The sequence below is a fragment of the Mugil cephalus genome, chromosome 22, assembly GCF_022458985.1.
Source record: "Mugil cephalus isolate CIBA_MC_2020 chromosome 22, CIBA_Mcephalus_1.1, whole genome shotgun sequence".
In the NCBI taxonomy this organism is placed as follows: domain Eukaryota; kingdom Metazoa; phylum Chordata; class Actinopteri; order Mugiliformes; family Mugilidae; genus Mugil; species Mugil cephalus.
Window position 1 is genome coordinate 1,527,526 of NC_061791.1, and position 15,527 is coordinate 1,543,052.

The 15,527-nt window shown below is 40.2% G+C and overlaps 1 protein-coding gene across 3 annotated transcripts; it reads left to right on the forward strand.

The window, feature by feature from the left end:
* Window positions 1–5,350: 5,350 nt before the first annotated feature.
* Window positions 5,351–11,926, forward strand: LOC124999745 (nuclear factor 7, brain-like). 3 transcript variants are annotated; one of them, XM_047574751.1, is made up of 3 exons: window positions 5,351–5,610; window positions 9,416–9,500; window positions 9,850–11,926. In XM_047574751.1, exon 3 carries the CDS (start codon window positions 9,923–9,925, stop codon window positions 11,552–11,554), a length of 1,632 nt encoding a protein of 543 aa, XP_047430707.1. In that variant the 5' UTR covers window positions 5,351–5,610; window positions 9,416–9,500; window positions 9,850–9,922; the 3' UTR covers window positions 11,555–11,926. The 3 variants fall into 3 exon arrangements, with proteins under 3 accessions (XP_047430707.1, XP_047430705.1, XP_047430706.1); XM_047574749.1 differs by lacking the exon at window positions 9,416–9,500; XM_047574750.1 differs by lacking the exon at window positions 5,351–5,610 and having other exon boundaries at window positions 7,745–9,500.
* The last annotated feature ends 3,601 nt before the right edge of the window (window positions 11,927–15,527 follow it).

Genomic DNA, 15,527 nt, shown 5'->3' on the forward strand with positions numbered 1-15,527 from the left:
TGTTGTTTTGCACTAAAATGGGAAAATATAGTGTGATAGGCCTTTTACAAATTTGGTAGCCATTTCATATGCCTTTGTCATAATTGGGGCCTGTACACCTAGACCAGATTTGCAGGACGTGCCTTTACGTAATGCTGGTATTAAAGTTTTTGTGCTGCTCAGCAACAGGAAAAAACCAAACAGGCTACATGACATTGTTTTGGCTAAATCTCTACCTTTTCACTACTCAGCTCAAGCAGCAGCGTTGGTGACTCTCACAGAAGCATGTAAATATGCAGCTGGCAAAACCATCAATGTTTACACAGACAGTGGATATGAATGGTAGGTGGTATATGACTTTGGTCGCCTTTGGGCTAACAAATGTTTTTAAATGTCAACAGGAAACCTACCACCCATCATGTTTTGGTTGCTGCTGTGTTGCTGACAAAAAAAAAAAAGTCTGCAAATGTGATTCTCACACCACTAACAACCTGGATCCTACATCAGTGCTGCTGCAGGCCGTTCCCTAACAGACCAGTTTGTCTCTGACCCAATTATTCCATTTGCTGACCTGCAGGGACTGCACTTAAGATCAGCTGCATAAGAAAAAGCTGCATAGAAAATCTCACTGTTGTTACTCTGACAAGGTCTGACTCAGGCCTATTGTAAATTGTGTTTACCTAAATTTCTTTTTACTTACTATGCTATATTTTTGACGCATGGTCATGACCATGCGTCAAAAGGGTGGGGAGGATGGTGACGTGGCTGATTGTCAGTGGTTGGAAAGCTATTATTCTCATGATGGGGTTGTTGATTTGCTGTGGTATTCCTTGTCTGAGAATGATGACAAATCCAATGATCAATGCGGTTGTGGGACAATACAAGTTCCTCGTGATGACTTTTTTAATTTGGCAGCTCTCCCATCCTATGAGGAACACCAAATGTCGTTATATAATGGCCATTTGTTTTAATCTTTATTATTTAACATTTTAATCAGAAGTAACTAGCTTTACTAAAATGTATATGCATATATCATTTTCAACATAACCACAATTTGTATATCTTCCTATATATTCCTTTGTATATATGTCAGGCTTGTACAAAATTCCGAATTTAATTGAGAATGTTTCCCAAATTCCAATTCAGTTCCAAAAATGTGAATTGAGTTTGAATTGAGCTTGCAAACAGGACTACTCAAGTCTCATGATGGTTGCTGGTGTAAAGAGTGTAATCTCCTTCTCGTGCTGAACAACCTCCAGTAGACAACCTGCTGATGATGATTTAAATTCATCAGGTGGTCACAAGCTTGACTCTGAATTATCGCCCATGATTCTCTGCAGCTGCTTGTTCACAAGTTCAACACGTCAGGGATGTTTTCCTGAGCGAAGGTTTGAACGAGGCCTCCTGTCTCTTTGTGTTTTCTACCTTTTTTATTTCAGATCTCTCTGTTCGCTGAACCCATTTATTTAGTTCTCTCCCCGGCAGACGAGCGTTTCCCTGCTCCAGGTTTGTGTGTTGATAGCGACGCTCCTCTAATAATCAGCCACAATTACGTGCCAACAGAAAAAGGAAGGAAAGAGTGGGTGGAACCGATGAGGAGGAAACCATTGATATGGTAATACAGTGGGGGAAATAAGTATTTGATCCCCTGCTGAATTTGTAAGTTTGCCCACTTCCATAGAAATGATCAGACTCTGGTTTTTATGGTTGTTTACTGGTTATGGGTATAGACAGAATATCAATCGAAAATGCATAAAAAACACACAATCTAAAAGTTATAAATTGTTATGTATTTTATTAAGGGAAATAAGTATTTGATCCCCAAGCACAACACAAGTCAGTACTTTGTAGAGAAACCTTTGTTGGCAAGCACAGCGATGAGACGTTTCTTGTAGTTGGTCACCAGGTTTGCACACAGCGCAGGAGGGATTTTGGCCCATTCATCTTTACAGACAGTCTCTAAATCCTTCAAGTTTCTTGGCTGCCTCTTGGAAACTCGGAGCTTCAGCTCCCTCCACAGGTTTTCGATCGGGTTAAGGTCTGGAGACTGACTAGGCCACTCCATGACCTTAATATGCTTCTTCTTGAGCCACTCCTTTGTTGTCCTGGCAGTATGTTTTGGGTCATTGTCATGTTGGAAAACCCACCCACGAGGCATCTTCAGTGTTCTTGCTGAGGAAAGAAGGTTTTTGTCCAAGATGTTACAGTACATGGCTGCATTCATTGGCCCCATAATGCGGTGAAGTTGCCCTGTACCCTTTGCTGAAAAACAGCCCCAAAACATGATGTTTCCACCTCCATGCTTAACCGTGGGTATGGTGTTCTTTGGGTCATATTCACGTTTTTTCATCCTCCAAACACGGCGGGTCGAGTTAATGCCAAATAGCTCAACTTTGGTTTCGTCAGACCACAGCACTTTCTCCCAAGCCTTCTCTGAGTCATTTAGATGTTCACTGGCAAACTTAAGGCGGGCCTGTACATGTGCCTTCTTGAGCAGGGGGACCTTGCGGGCACTGCAAGAGTTCAATCCATAACGGCGCAGTGTGTTGCCAACTGTTTTCTTGGTGACGGAGGTCCCAACTGCTTCCAGATCATTAACAAGCTCCTGCCGTGTTGTTTTAGGCTGCTCCCTCACCTTTCTCATCATCATCCTCACTCCATGAGGCGAGATTTTGCGGGGAGCTCCAGACCGAGGACAGTTGATGGTCCTTTTATGGGTCTTCCACTTGCGAATAATGGCACCAATAGTTGTCACCTTCTCACCAAGCCTTTTGCTGATGGTTTTGTAACCTATACCAGCCTTGTGCAGGTCTACAATCTTGTCCCTGACATCTTTTGACAGCTCTTTGGTCTTGCCCATGGTGCTGTAGAAGTTGGAATGTAAGAAACTGATTCTTAGAGCAGGTGTGCTTTATATACATGACGACTTAAGATCAGGAGTATTGGTAATTAGTTGACTGAGCATAGCTGTGTGCCACATGCGCACCAGCCAATCTGTAGGAGCCTGAATTCTAAGTGAATTGTTGGGGATCAAATACTTATTTCCCTTAATAAAATACATAACAATTTATAACTTTTAGATTGTGTGTTTTTTATGCATTTTCGATTGATATTCTGTCTATACCCATAACCAGTAAACAACCATAAAAACCAGAGTATGATCATTTCTATGGAAGTGGGCAAACTTACAAATTCAGCAGGGGATCAAATACTTATTTCCCCCACTGTATGTGTCTCTCTGGCTCACGCTCAGGCCTACTACGGTGTGACAGCAGGAGAATAGAAGATTTTATTTTCTGTCTCACAAACCTTTCATTACTGCACAAGACAGAAGGCACTCATTAGAGACTGACGAGACGCTTGTCTGTCTCCTCTCTTACCATCCGTTTTTCTTTTTGTCTTTTTGATTTTCTCTCCTTATTCACTTTAATGCTTCTGCCTCTTTTTGTTTTTCAAGAATTTAGTTTCATGTCTTATGCTTCTTTTGAGTTTTAGACTCATTAGACTAAGGTCTCTGTTGGTTTAATGTCTTTAGTTTGGTTTATTTGCTGTTTAAGGAGTCTTAGTTTAATATTTGAGGGATGTTTGGAATTTAAGTTTATATTTCCATTGGTTTTAGCATCTCTTTTGAGCCTCAGTTTGATGTTTGTATCCTTTTATGATCTCTGCTTTGATGTGTGTCACTTCAAACTGAGGTTTCTGTTGGTTAAATGTCATTAGTTTGATATGTTTGATGGTTTGGGAAGTCTCAGTTTGATATTTGAGGGGTTCGTTTCACTTTTGCCATTGGTCTTCATTGAATCTTTTAGTCTTAGTTTGATGTTAGTGTCCTTTTACATTCTCTGTTTTGACATGGATCACTTTAGGCTGAAGTTTCTGTTGGTTTAATGTCTTTAGTTTGGTTTGTTTGCTGTTTAAGGAGTCTTAGTATGATATTTAAGGATTTATTTGTGTTTCGTTCCATATGTCCTTCAGTTTTGAGTCTTAGTCTGATGTTGCTGTCCTATTGTGATCTCTGCTTTGATTTGCTTTTACATTCAGGTCACCTTTAGAGTTATTAGACGGAGGTTTCTGCTGGTTAAATGTCATTAGTTTAGTATATTTGCTGGTTTAGGGAGTCTTACTTTGATATTTGAGGATTTTTCTAGGTATCTGTTTTAGTTCTTCCATTGGTCTTCATGTTTTCATTGTATCTGTTTGTGTTAGTTTGATGCTTGGGTCCTTTTGCTTTGATGCTGTGATGTGGACTGATTTAGTTTTATACTTGCATTGGTTTCCATGTCTTTTTTGACTCTTTTGGGGTTTTAGTTCGATGCTTCTGTCCTTTTACACTCTCTGTTTCGATCTGGGTCACTGTTGGTTTAATGTCTTTGGTTGGGTTTATGATCTCTGCTTTGATCTGTTTTTATATCTGGTCACTTTTAGAGTCACTGAACTGATGCTTCTCTTGGTTTAATGTCTTTAGTTTGGTATATAATTGCTGGTTATGGACTCTTACTTTGATATTTGCAGATTCTCAGTGTTTACTGTCATGTTTCTCTTTTTGGTCTATTTTTAAATCTTAGTTTGATGTTTCTGTTCTATACTCTCTGCTTTGATCTGGCTTTATATCTGGGTCACTTTTAGAGTCATTGTGCTGATGTTTCAGTGTTTGTGTGTGATTTATAGTTGTGTTTCTGCCAAATCTTTGGATTATTGTGTAATTTTATAATATTTAGGTTCTGTTGGTTTCAGTGTTTCTGTTTCTTATTTCTGTTGTGTTTTTCTCTTTAGAGGCTTTTAGAGTCCCAGTTGATATCTCTGAGCTTTTATGTGGTCTTTTCTTTGATCTGGATCCATTTAGACTGATGTTTCTGTTGGTTTAATGTCTTGGTTTGATATTTGTAGGAGTTTGTAGTCGTATTTCTGTCTAGCCTTTATTTTATTTTGTCATTTTACAGCCTGTAGTTTGATATTTGAAGGGTTTCTAGTGTTTAGTTTCATGTTTTTGTTGTCTTTTCTTAAACCCTCTGGTGTCCTGGTTGGATAGCTGCGTGATTTTATAGTTGTGTTTCTGTTAGCTTTAAATTTATTTTGCCATTTCATAATCTTTAGTTTGATGTTTGATTGATATTCTGTGGGATTTGTCATCAATCTTGTCTATGAAATAAATTAATAAGTAAATATATAAGTTTGACAGATTGGACAGACACACTTGGAGTTTGGATCCCGGCAACATGGGTGTTTTTACTTTTTAGTACGGCTTGCTGGAGGGCTACACACCCAACTGAACTCGTCCCTTGTGGAATTTGTTGAAACATGAGCCAAGTCTTCGGTAACACGTTAGACTCGTTGACCTACTCACGAACTTTTCATTACTGCACAAGACAGAATGTACTCATTAGATACTGACGAGACGCTTGTCTGTCTCCTCTCTTACCATCCGTTTTTCTTTTTGTCTTTTTGATTTTCTCTCCTTATTCACTTTAATGCTTCTGCCTCTTTTTGTTTTTCAAGAATTTAGTTTCATGTCTTATGCTTCTTTTGAGTTTTAGACTCATTAGACTAAGGTCTCTGTTGGTTTAATGTCTTTAGTTTGGTTTATTTGCTGTTTAAGGAGTCTTAGTTTAATATTTGAGGGATGTTTGGAAGGTAAGTTTATATTTCCATTGGTTTTAGCATCTCTTTTGAGCCTCAGTTTGATGTTTGTGTCCTTTTATGATCTCTGCTTTGATCTGTGTCACTTCAAACTGAGGTTTCTGTTGGTTAAATGTCATTAGTTTGATATGTTTGATGGTTTGGGAAGTCTCAGTTTGATATTTGAGGGGTTCGTTTCACTTTTGCCATTGGTCTTCATTGAATCTTTTAGTCTTAGTTTGATGTTTGTGTCCTTTTACATTCTCTGTTTTGACATGGGTCACTTCAGGCTGAAGTTTCTGTTGGTTTAATGTCTTTAGTTTGGTTTGTTTGCTGTTTAAGGAGTCTTAGTATGATATTTAAGGATTTATTTGTGTTTCGTTCCATATGTCCTTCAGTTTTGAGTCTTAGTCTGATGTTGCTGTCCTGATCTCTGCTTTGATCTGCTTTTACATTCAGGTCACCTTTAGAGTTATTAGACGGAGGTTTCTGCTGGTTAAATGTCATTAGTTTAGCATATTTGCTGGTTTAGGGAGTCTTACTTTGATATTTGAGGATTTTTCTAGGTATCTGTTTTAGTTCTTCCATTGGTCTTCATGTTTTCATTGTATCTGTTTGTGTTAGTTTGATGCTTGGGTCCTTTTGCTTTGATGCTGTGATGTGGACTGATTTAGTTTTATACTTGCATTGGTTTCCATGTCTTTTTTGACTCTTTTGGGGTTTTAGTTCGATGCTTCTGTCCTTTTACACTCTCTGTTTCGATCTGGGTCACTGTTGGTTTAATGTCTTTGGTTGGGTTTATGATCTCTGCTTTGATCTGTTTTTATATCACCTGTGAAACTGTATTCATGACCGTATTTATGACCTTCATGGATGTCATGTGTCTGCCCTCGTTCAGTGTGCAGGTGTTGGGTTTTTATCCAAAAAGGCGTTGAATAAGGTCGGCTGGACTTGTAGAATTTCTTGAATACGTTTCATCCGAGTAGCTTCTTCAGTTCTGATAAACTAGTGGGAAATTGAGGTTTAAATAGGAATAAACTCTGTGGGTAACACCCACCAGGAACTTGCTTGATCAGAAAAAGGGGTCACTAATTACCATAATGGCTGATACTTACCTGTCCTTGAATGGGGGAACTGTGTGTCTAGGCCAGGCATGTCAAACTCAGTTTGGCTCTGCGGCCGGATCCAGACTTTCTGTTCTCAGGTGGGCCGGATCAGTAAAAGAATGTCAACTCCAAATATTTAGCTTTGTTTTTCAGTACTATGTTTTATCATTCAGCCTACATTTGTAGCCTACCCTACATATTATAATCACGGATGACAAGGGATCTTTTCTAAGCACAACACATTTATTCAAAAACAATGGGAAAAAAATGATTTTTCATGTTTGGCCGTGAATGTGTTCACAACTGGTTTATTTTAACAGTTGAGTGAATGCAGTTTTACACCTGAACCAACTCACCACACTAAACAAACTCAAGTGGGAGCTATAAAAAAAATATTTTCGCCTTAATTGTCATACTGCTTTGAAATAAATAAAAAAAGAAATACAAAATAAAATAAAATAAAAAAGTTATAGCAGTGCATGGGCAATAAGATTAGACTACATCAGATCAAACTACTATGCTGGGCCTACTGAAGCTGAGAATATACTGCACAATATTAATTGTCTTTAATATGACATACTTGTCTTTATGAAGAGTGGCGCCGAATATTAAACTCTTTGAACACTGCAACTTGCTGATTACATACCAAGCACACTGGTTTTGCATTCACTTCTGTGAATAAATACTTCTCGGTCCATTTCTCCTGGAAAACTCTGCACTCCGTGTCCACTCTTCTTTTTTTTGACAGTGCCATTTTGGGAAGGGTGTGTTGACCGATAACTTGTTTAGTAGTGGTGAATGGTGAAGCAAGATTGCCGGTTTATTTTTACTTGGACACATCACGTTGCGAATGTTTATTTCCTGTGACTAACTCGTGTCAGTGCCGCATGCTTGACGTGAGCGCTTTTACACATTTACTGCCCTCTAGCGGCCGGAGGGAGCATTTGGTTTGTATTTATTTTAAAAAATCACAATTTTTAATAGAAATTAGCTAGAGACTCGCTTCTTTTTTTGACATACTCAGAAATTTATGCCGGGCCGGATTAAATGACCCAACGAGCCGGGTCCGGCCCGCGGGCCGTATGTTTGACATGCCTGGTCTAGGCTAAGTGGGTTGGGATGGAACCTGCAAAGGTGTCCAGGGCTCTGGTCTCTACTTCCTCCATGTAGAGATTGGCCACGATCGGTGACACTGGGGACCCCATCGCACAGCCTTGTTTTTGCCTGTAGAAACCTCCATTGTGTCACATTTGTGCGTATAACACATATTTGACATGTGTTATATCTGTTGAACCGTCTGTAGTCAATCCCAAACTGATCGTGTGTCTGCGGGATGCACTGGGACAATCCTGATCCACTTTTCATTCCAGTTGTCACTTCTAAAACTCTGGTGAGGTGTTTAGGTTTATGGCTTGTTAGAGTAACATTTATTAGAAAAACAAGTTTGGGAAGTGCTGGAGGCTGAATAATATAAAAGTAGAATAAATAAACATGCAAATGATTCAAATTATATTGGCAGCGAAGTGTAAAAGCAAATGTAAAGTGTCATTGAATTGCGAGTGTATCCCAGTGTAACAGCTGTGTGCTGTATTGGTACATCAGCCTTTTCTTTCAGCCCTGCAGGCAAGCAGGTTGTTCACTGCAAATATTTTTTTAATTAATTTAACCACACGAAGGCCAAGCTAGGTGCCTCTTTCTTTGTTGTCAGCTGTGTTTCATGTTTTATCTGATGCCTTGATAATGGCTTTTTAACTGTGCCCTAACGCATGTTTCAACAAGCATAGTTGCCTTGTTGTCTGTTTTTGCTATTCCTGCCAAAAAACAAAAACAAAATAGAAATGTATGAGTGTGTGTATAAATACATATGTGGGTGTGGTCCTGATTGTCAGGAAGAGATTTGTTACAGGTCTGTGATGGGGAGTGTTGAAATCATTTTGAGCGTCGACTTGAACTGTGGCTGCATAAAAGTGGTATCGCTTGTCATCGGAAATCTTTGCATTAAGCGTGTTTCATCTTAATGGAGACGGTTGCAGTGAGGTTGGCATAATTTATTTCTGGTTTGTTACAGTCTGAGTGTCTATGTTTGAATGAGATAAGATGGAAAAAGAATCGCATATCAAAACACCACATTACTAATGTCTGTTGACTTTTTTGTTCCTTATATTTTCCTTTTGAATTTGAATTTTTTTTTTTTTTTTGTCACTCATGTAGTTTAATGTTGTTGTGATGATTGGTAGATGTTTTAGGAATGCATTCTCCTCTTGCATAATAACTTGTTAGTCATCTCAGGAAAGTCCTGGCTCCTCTCCTTGTCTTTATCTCCATGTTGGCTGTGTGTTATTATTATTTTTGGCTGCTTTCAATACTCTGTGCGGGCGGTAATTTGGTGAAAGTTTATTGTTTTTAAATGGGAATCATACTTAAATTGTTATTGACATTTGATAACAGTAGTAGACTCATGCATGTGGGTGTTTTCTCTCATTTTGGTGTTTTAGTGATGATTTTTCATCTCTCTTTGAGTTTCCGTCTGGGATTTATTTCGAAAGTTGACATAAAGTTGTTTAGAGCAAAGGTGTGATTTTTATCTTTATGATAAGTTTTCTTAACACCAGGAAGTGGCCACGGTGGGTGTTGTCTTTCTGTTTTCATTGTGTTTCGTGTTTTATTCCTGGAAATGACGTTCTTGTGTGTGTTTGTGTATTCCTGTTTGTCAGGAAGAGATGTATTACACTTGTTTAAAAGGAGCGGTATGATAGACTGATCATATATCCAGCATCGGAGCGAACTCTTCACCACAAGGTTTGTTCAGTCAGTTATTTTTATTTTTAACTAAACCCCTGTGATGGGGGGTGTTGAAATCATTTCCAGCATCGTCTTGAACTCTGGCTGCAAAAAGTGGTATCGCTGTCATCCCAAACAGTTTTGTTTGCGATTTGGAAATCTTTGCATTCTTTGCATTTGCATTCATCTTAATGGAGACGGTTGCAGTAACGTCGGCATCATTTATTTCTGGTTTGTTACAGTGTGTCTACGTTTGAATGAGATAAGATGGAAAAAGAATCGCATATTAAAACACCACCTCAGCATCTTTTCAATCCGCTGCACAGTCGTTGCACAAATTCACATTCTTTTCTTTCTGCCTCTACAGGGACAAACAGATCTGAAAGAAGCAGAGAAGCTCCGCTGGTAGTCGTGAAGATCCTGGTCGGCAGATTACCAGCATGTCGGCATCAAACTGTCTTCTGACTGAAGAGCAGCTTTTGTGCTGCGTCTGTCTGGATGTGTTCACCGATCCCGTCACTCTGCCATGTGGACACAACTTCTGCAAAAGCTGCATCATGGAGCACTTGAATTTTAACTCCCAGCGCCAGTGCCCCATGTGTAAAGAGCATGTGGAAAAGAAATACAAGCTGCGGGTGAATACTTTCATATCTGAGATGGCGGTTCAGTTCAGACAATCAGCTGGAAAGAAAGACAGAAAGATCCCCAAGCAACAGGCTGCAACACCAGCGAATGTTCCTCAGGATGTTCATGCTGGACCTAAATGGACATCCCTGAGGTCCTGCCTCTTCATAGCAGTTGGAATAACATGTTTAGTCTTCTTTATTATCAACCTGTACTGTCATCAAATCATTTCCAGCATAAAAATGTACCAGCTCTATGATTTTTTGCAGAAGGTGGTTGAAAATGTTAGTACTGAACAGGACAAACCTCTGGACTTGTCCTATGTGGGTCCGGGTGACAGATTTCACGAGGGGCTTTCTCTGAGAGAAGAATATGAACTAAAAAAGAAAGAAATTTGGGAAACAGAGGCTAAAATTCACAAGATGGTCCAGGAGAGACGGCGTCGCGTCCAGGAATTCAAACACTCTGTGAAAGTCGGAAAGGTAGGTGCAGATGGGGTGATGGAGGAAGGAGTTCAGGTCTTCACTGCTCTGATTAGGTCTCTGGAGAGAGCCCAGACAGAACTCGTCGAGATGATTGAACAGAAGCAGAAAGCAACGGAGAAAGAGGCCAACGCTAACATCCAAGAGCTGGAGCAGGAGATCTCCGGGCTAACAAAGAGGCGCGCTGAGGTGGAGCAGCTCTCCCGCTCCAAAGACCCCCTCCATTTCCTCCAGAGCTTCTCAGCCCTGAATTCTGCTCCTCCCACCAAAGACTGGACGGACGTGAGCATTTGTCCAGTTAGATATGATGGCATCACAAGGGCCGCGATAGTGAGAGCTTTGAATCAGCTGGCGGAGACGGTCAGGGAAGAGATGCAGAGGCTTGAAGACGCCCAGTTTAAAAACCTTCGGCAAAACGCAGCGGACGTGGCCTTGGATCCGGACACGGCACACCCTGCTCTCGTCCTGTCCGATGACGGGAAACAAGTGCACTGTGGTGACGTTTGGAGGAAGCTCCCAGACAACCCAAAAAGATTTCAACCTGCACTTAACGTCTTGGGAAAGCAGAGCTTCTCCTGTGGGCAGTTTCATTATGACGTCCAGGTTAAAGGGAAGACCAGGTGGACGTTAGGAGTGGCCAAAAGGTCCGCCAACAGGAAGGGAGACATTATGTTAAACCCAGAAAATGGCTACTGGACTATATGTCTGAAAAATATTAACGAGTACTTTGCACTCGCTAGCCAACCCGTCCCTCTCCCTGTGAACAATCACCCTGACAAGGTGAGAGTGTTTGTGGACTACGAGGAGGGCCTCGTCTCCTTTTATGACGTCGATGCTGCAGTTCTTCTTCACTCATTCACTGGAAACTCCTTCACAGAGGGTCTCTACCCATTCTTCAGTCCTGGGCCGAGTGACAGCGGCAGAAACTCTGCCCCTTTGATCATCTCATCTGTAAATCTCAGGTGAAGCTGAACATTGTTGTTACTCCCCTAACCAGTCACTGAGAGTTTCTAGACGGTTGCTATGGTATGTTGATCTTTATGTTCCTTATATTTGTCTTTCGTACTTGAATGCTTTTACAGTTGTGATGACTGGTAGATGTTATAGGAATGCATTCTCCTCTTGCACAATAACTTGTTACTCATGTCAGGCAAGTCACAACTTTCACCATCCTCTTCCTTATCCTTATCTTCATGGCGTCCGTGTGTTATTGCTTTTAATACTCTGTGTGGACGGTAATTTGGTCTATATATATTATTATAAAATGCGAATCATAATTAAATTGACATCGACATTTGATAACGGTAATAGACTCATGTTTCTGGGTGTTTTCTCTCATTTTGGTGTTTTAGTGATGATTTTCCATCTCTTTTGAGTTTCTGTCTGGGATTTATTTCGAAAGTTCTAACTCGCCAAACAAAAATTGTCTACAGGTTTGTACTAGTGTTCTTTTTGTCAAAGTCATGAGGAATTAAGGCCAGATAAAGGCAGGTAAGGAAGTGATGAAGTGATTACCAGATCACGGACTTCCAGTTATACTTTAGGCCCCTCCTGTCACCTGGCAACCTGACAACGACAAATGCTATTTTCTGATTGGTCGATGATTAATCAGAGCAGCCTGCCTTCGCTTCTTCTATTCGTAGATTATCTTTTAAAGTCTATGTGTGGCGAGTTTTATCTTTTTCACAATCCCAGTGCATCCCAGTCGTCACTTCCAAAAGACTGCTGAGGGGTCTAGGTTTATGGCTCGTTAGTTTACCGTTCATTAGAAAAAACGGTTGTGCTTCTATTTAAAGTCTAATCCCCCACCAGTCTTTTGGAACTCATTCCCTGAGTCCAGTTCTCCTGGTTTCAGCTCAGTTGCAGAGGTAAAATAACATAAAAGTAGAACAAATAAATGAGGAAATGTTTCAAAAAAAATATTGCCAGTGAAGAGTAAAACAAAGGCGTGATATTTTCATGATTAATGTTCTTAACACCTGGCAGTGGCCAAGGTGGGTGTTGTGTATCTTATCTAATGTCTCTGGTTGTCTAGCCGTCCTTTGACATATTTCAACCATGCGTAAGTTTTGCTGTAGGTGTAGTTGTCGCTGTGGTTTGGCATGCAGCCAGTAGAGTGATTTGAGATTATGGCCTTAGGGATATTTCACTAACCCACCGATCCTGTCATGCTGCAATATGGGAACAACGTCTGCAAAAACTGCAACATGGAACACTTTCATTTTAACTCCCAGACGGTTACTATGGTCTGTTGTAAGAGATTGCGTTTGTGATATTTTGTATCAACATTAGTGAGCCATAAGATTATGAATCCACTTCATCTTTGCTGTGGTAATTCTTCGACCCAAAGAAAGAGAAAGGGAATTTGATATCCTGATTTAAAATCGATAATAGGGGCTGGTAGTCAGCAGCATGAAGATGTTTATGTTTATCTGTGATCCATATGCTGAGGTATTTGAATTTTTTTTTACTGTTTTTAGTGGGAAGCAAATATAATGATGTTGCACCATTACTTGTGCCAACAGGCACCAGCTTTGCCAAATTCTGTTAACAAGATCATTTGGAACTCTCAAATGTGGTTGTGATATATATGTATGTATATATGGTAGCATGTCGTCTGCATAAAGAGAGATTTTTTGCTCCTCCCCCATTTGTTGCATTCCTTTGATATCAGTATTTTGCCTCTGAAGCTAGTGGTTCCATTGCAACCTCAAAAAGAGGCAGTGACATCATTTAGGTAAGGTACCACCACCATTAGGCTAATCACATGCTGTCCCATCTCAAGTCAAAATGTCTGCTGTGAAAAAGGTGTGTGGATTAGTAACCGGCCCAATAGGACTGCTCCTTTCTCACATTTCAGTGGACATTGACCTGGTGTCAAATCATTACACTTCATCCTCAGGGCATCGTAACTATCTGTACCAAACTCCACGGCGGTAGATTCAAGATATTCCAAACTGCGGCCCGTGGTACATTTTTAATGCTAGACGTATAATGATGTATGACCAACATGTGGAGCTTTGCACTTGACTTTAAGTTGCACTGTTTAGTTTTAACTGTCGGTGGCGCTAGCATCTTTAGCTTCTCCCTAAAATAGGATTAGTCAAAGAAGAGTTAGAAAGCATCGCAGAAATCAAGGGGAAGTGTGTCTGATTATTCATTCATTAATACACAGGATAAGATATAAGATAAGAAACAAGCAACCAACCAACATGTTTTCATCAGGCTAACCCAACAACGTCTTCTTATTTTTTAACTGTGTGGCAACTTTGATTCCTCCAGAACAAAACCACTTAGTGTGATTCTGCTTTCTGTGATAGAAACTTCAGGGTCTTTGCTTTTAAAAGAGACCAAGACCATGAATGAGCTCCGAGATGTTCATGAACACCATTCAATTTACTATGGCTATGTTCTGAATAGCCATTTTTCTGCAAAAGGCTGGACTAAGAGATTAATACCATTCGTTAATAACTTTTTATTTCTTGATAAATTGGTGTTGGTCTGTATTTTACATGTTTTAAACGACATGTTGCATGTGAAGCACTTCGGTGCAAATGCTTTAAAGGTGCTATGTAAATGAAAAAAACTTGGCTAAAGCTCTACAACTGTTTTTATCGATACTAACAAAACACAGGAAAATGCCACAATAGCCAGTTCAGAGGTTGTCAGCTCTTTCCCCGACATGTGAAACCTTTCTCAGATGGGAAAAGGTGGGAAAGGAGTTCCTCAGTAACTCAGGGTTAAATAGCATTCAACAATGTTAGCATGTCTAGAAACTCAGACACCACAGACACTAATGGGTGTCCCAAATCATTCTGGTCTCTTCATGAGGCTGATATCTGAGTCCCCAGAGGATGAACTACCTTTTCAAAAATATCTACAACCCCTTCAGAAATTATTCAAGGCCCTCCACAACTTTTCTACAGACTGCTGCTAATATCTCCTCAAGAAAAATGAAACCGAGTGAGAACATTTCTGTACGTTCCACTGAGACCTGAAGTTTAGGGCGACTTTCCTTCATTGTTTTCAGGTGAATCGAGCCACTTTCTTTTCTGTCGACGGCAAAAAACCGTGACTGAGCCTCACGGTGTTTCACTAAATGAGTTTTCAATTACAGAGAGACAGATGAGCGTATCAGCATTGTTGTTCCCGTCGTTCACCCCGCCAGCTTCATTAACTCCCTGTTCCTAAACCTCGTCTCTCATCTTCTTGACCGTGTCTGTTTAAATTAGCTGTCAATCAGCCAGCATGGGCCCCCCGAGCTGCAATTACCCCGACATTATTACCTCAGCGTATACGACTGAGGATTAAAAACACTCTGGGACTGTCGGGGTGCTGTGATGGGAGCGTGAGCTAAAAAAAAAATGATGACAGAGTTAAAGAAAAGCCCTGATATAACTGAAAGAGAGGCCGTGTTTATTGTAACAACTATTATTAAATGTACAAAAAAAAAAAACAAAAAACATCAAACTATGACTTCCTAACTTTGAAAACTACACAGAAGGAAGTATTTCATGGCCCTCTCCGAACTTTTCAAGGGCTTCTAAAACACCTCAACAACTTCTTTGAAGGCCCCCAGAGCATTTAGTATTTTCCTCGCAAACTCCTCAAGAATAATGTTCTCAAGTTCTGCCACAGGCGACTTAAAGGACAGTATCCTACGGGACCTAATACTTAGAGTCTCAGAGACTCCTTCAAACAACCATAGCACTTTTGACAAACATCTTATCGGTTCTTCACTCATCATCGTCTCTTCAAAGGACTTTTCCTCAAGAACCAGGTCAGTGATGTTGGTTTCCCTAAAATCCAGTGGTGGCCCTTCAATGCCCTCCAGCTTTATTCAGAACACCGCTTAATACGATAGTTATGAGAAGCCATCATATGGATACGCAATAAAACAGGATGTTGCATCGTAGCCAGGTATCTCATACAGAGAGAT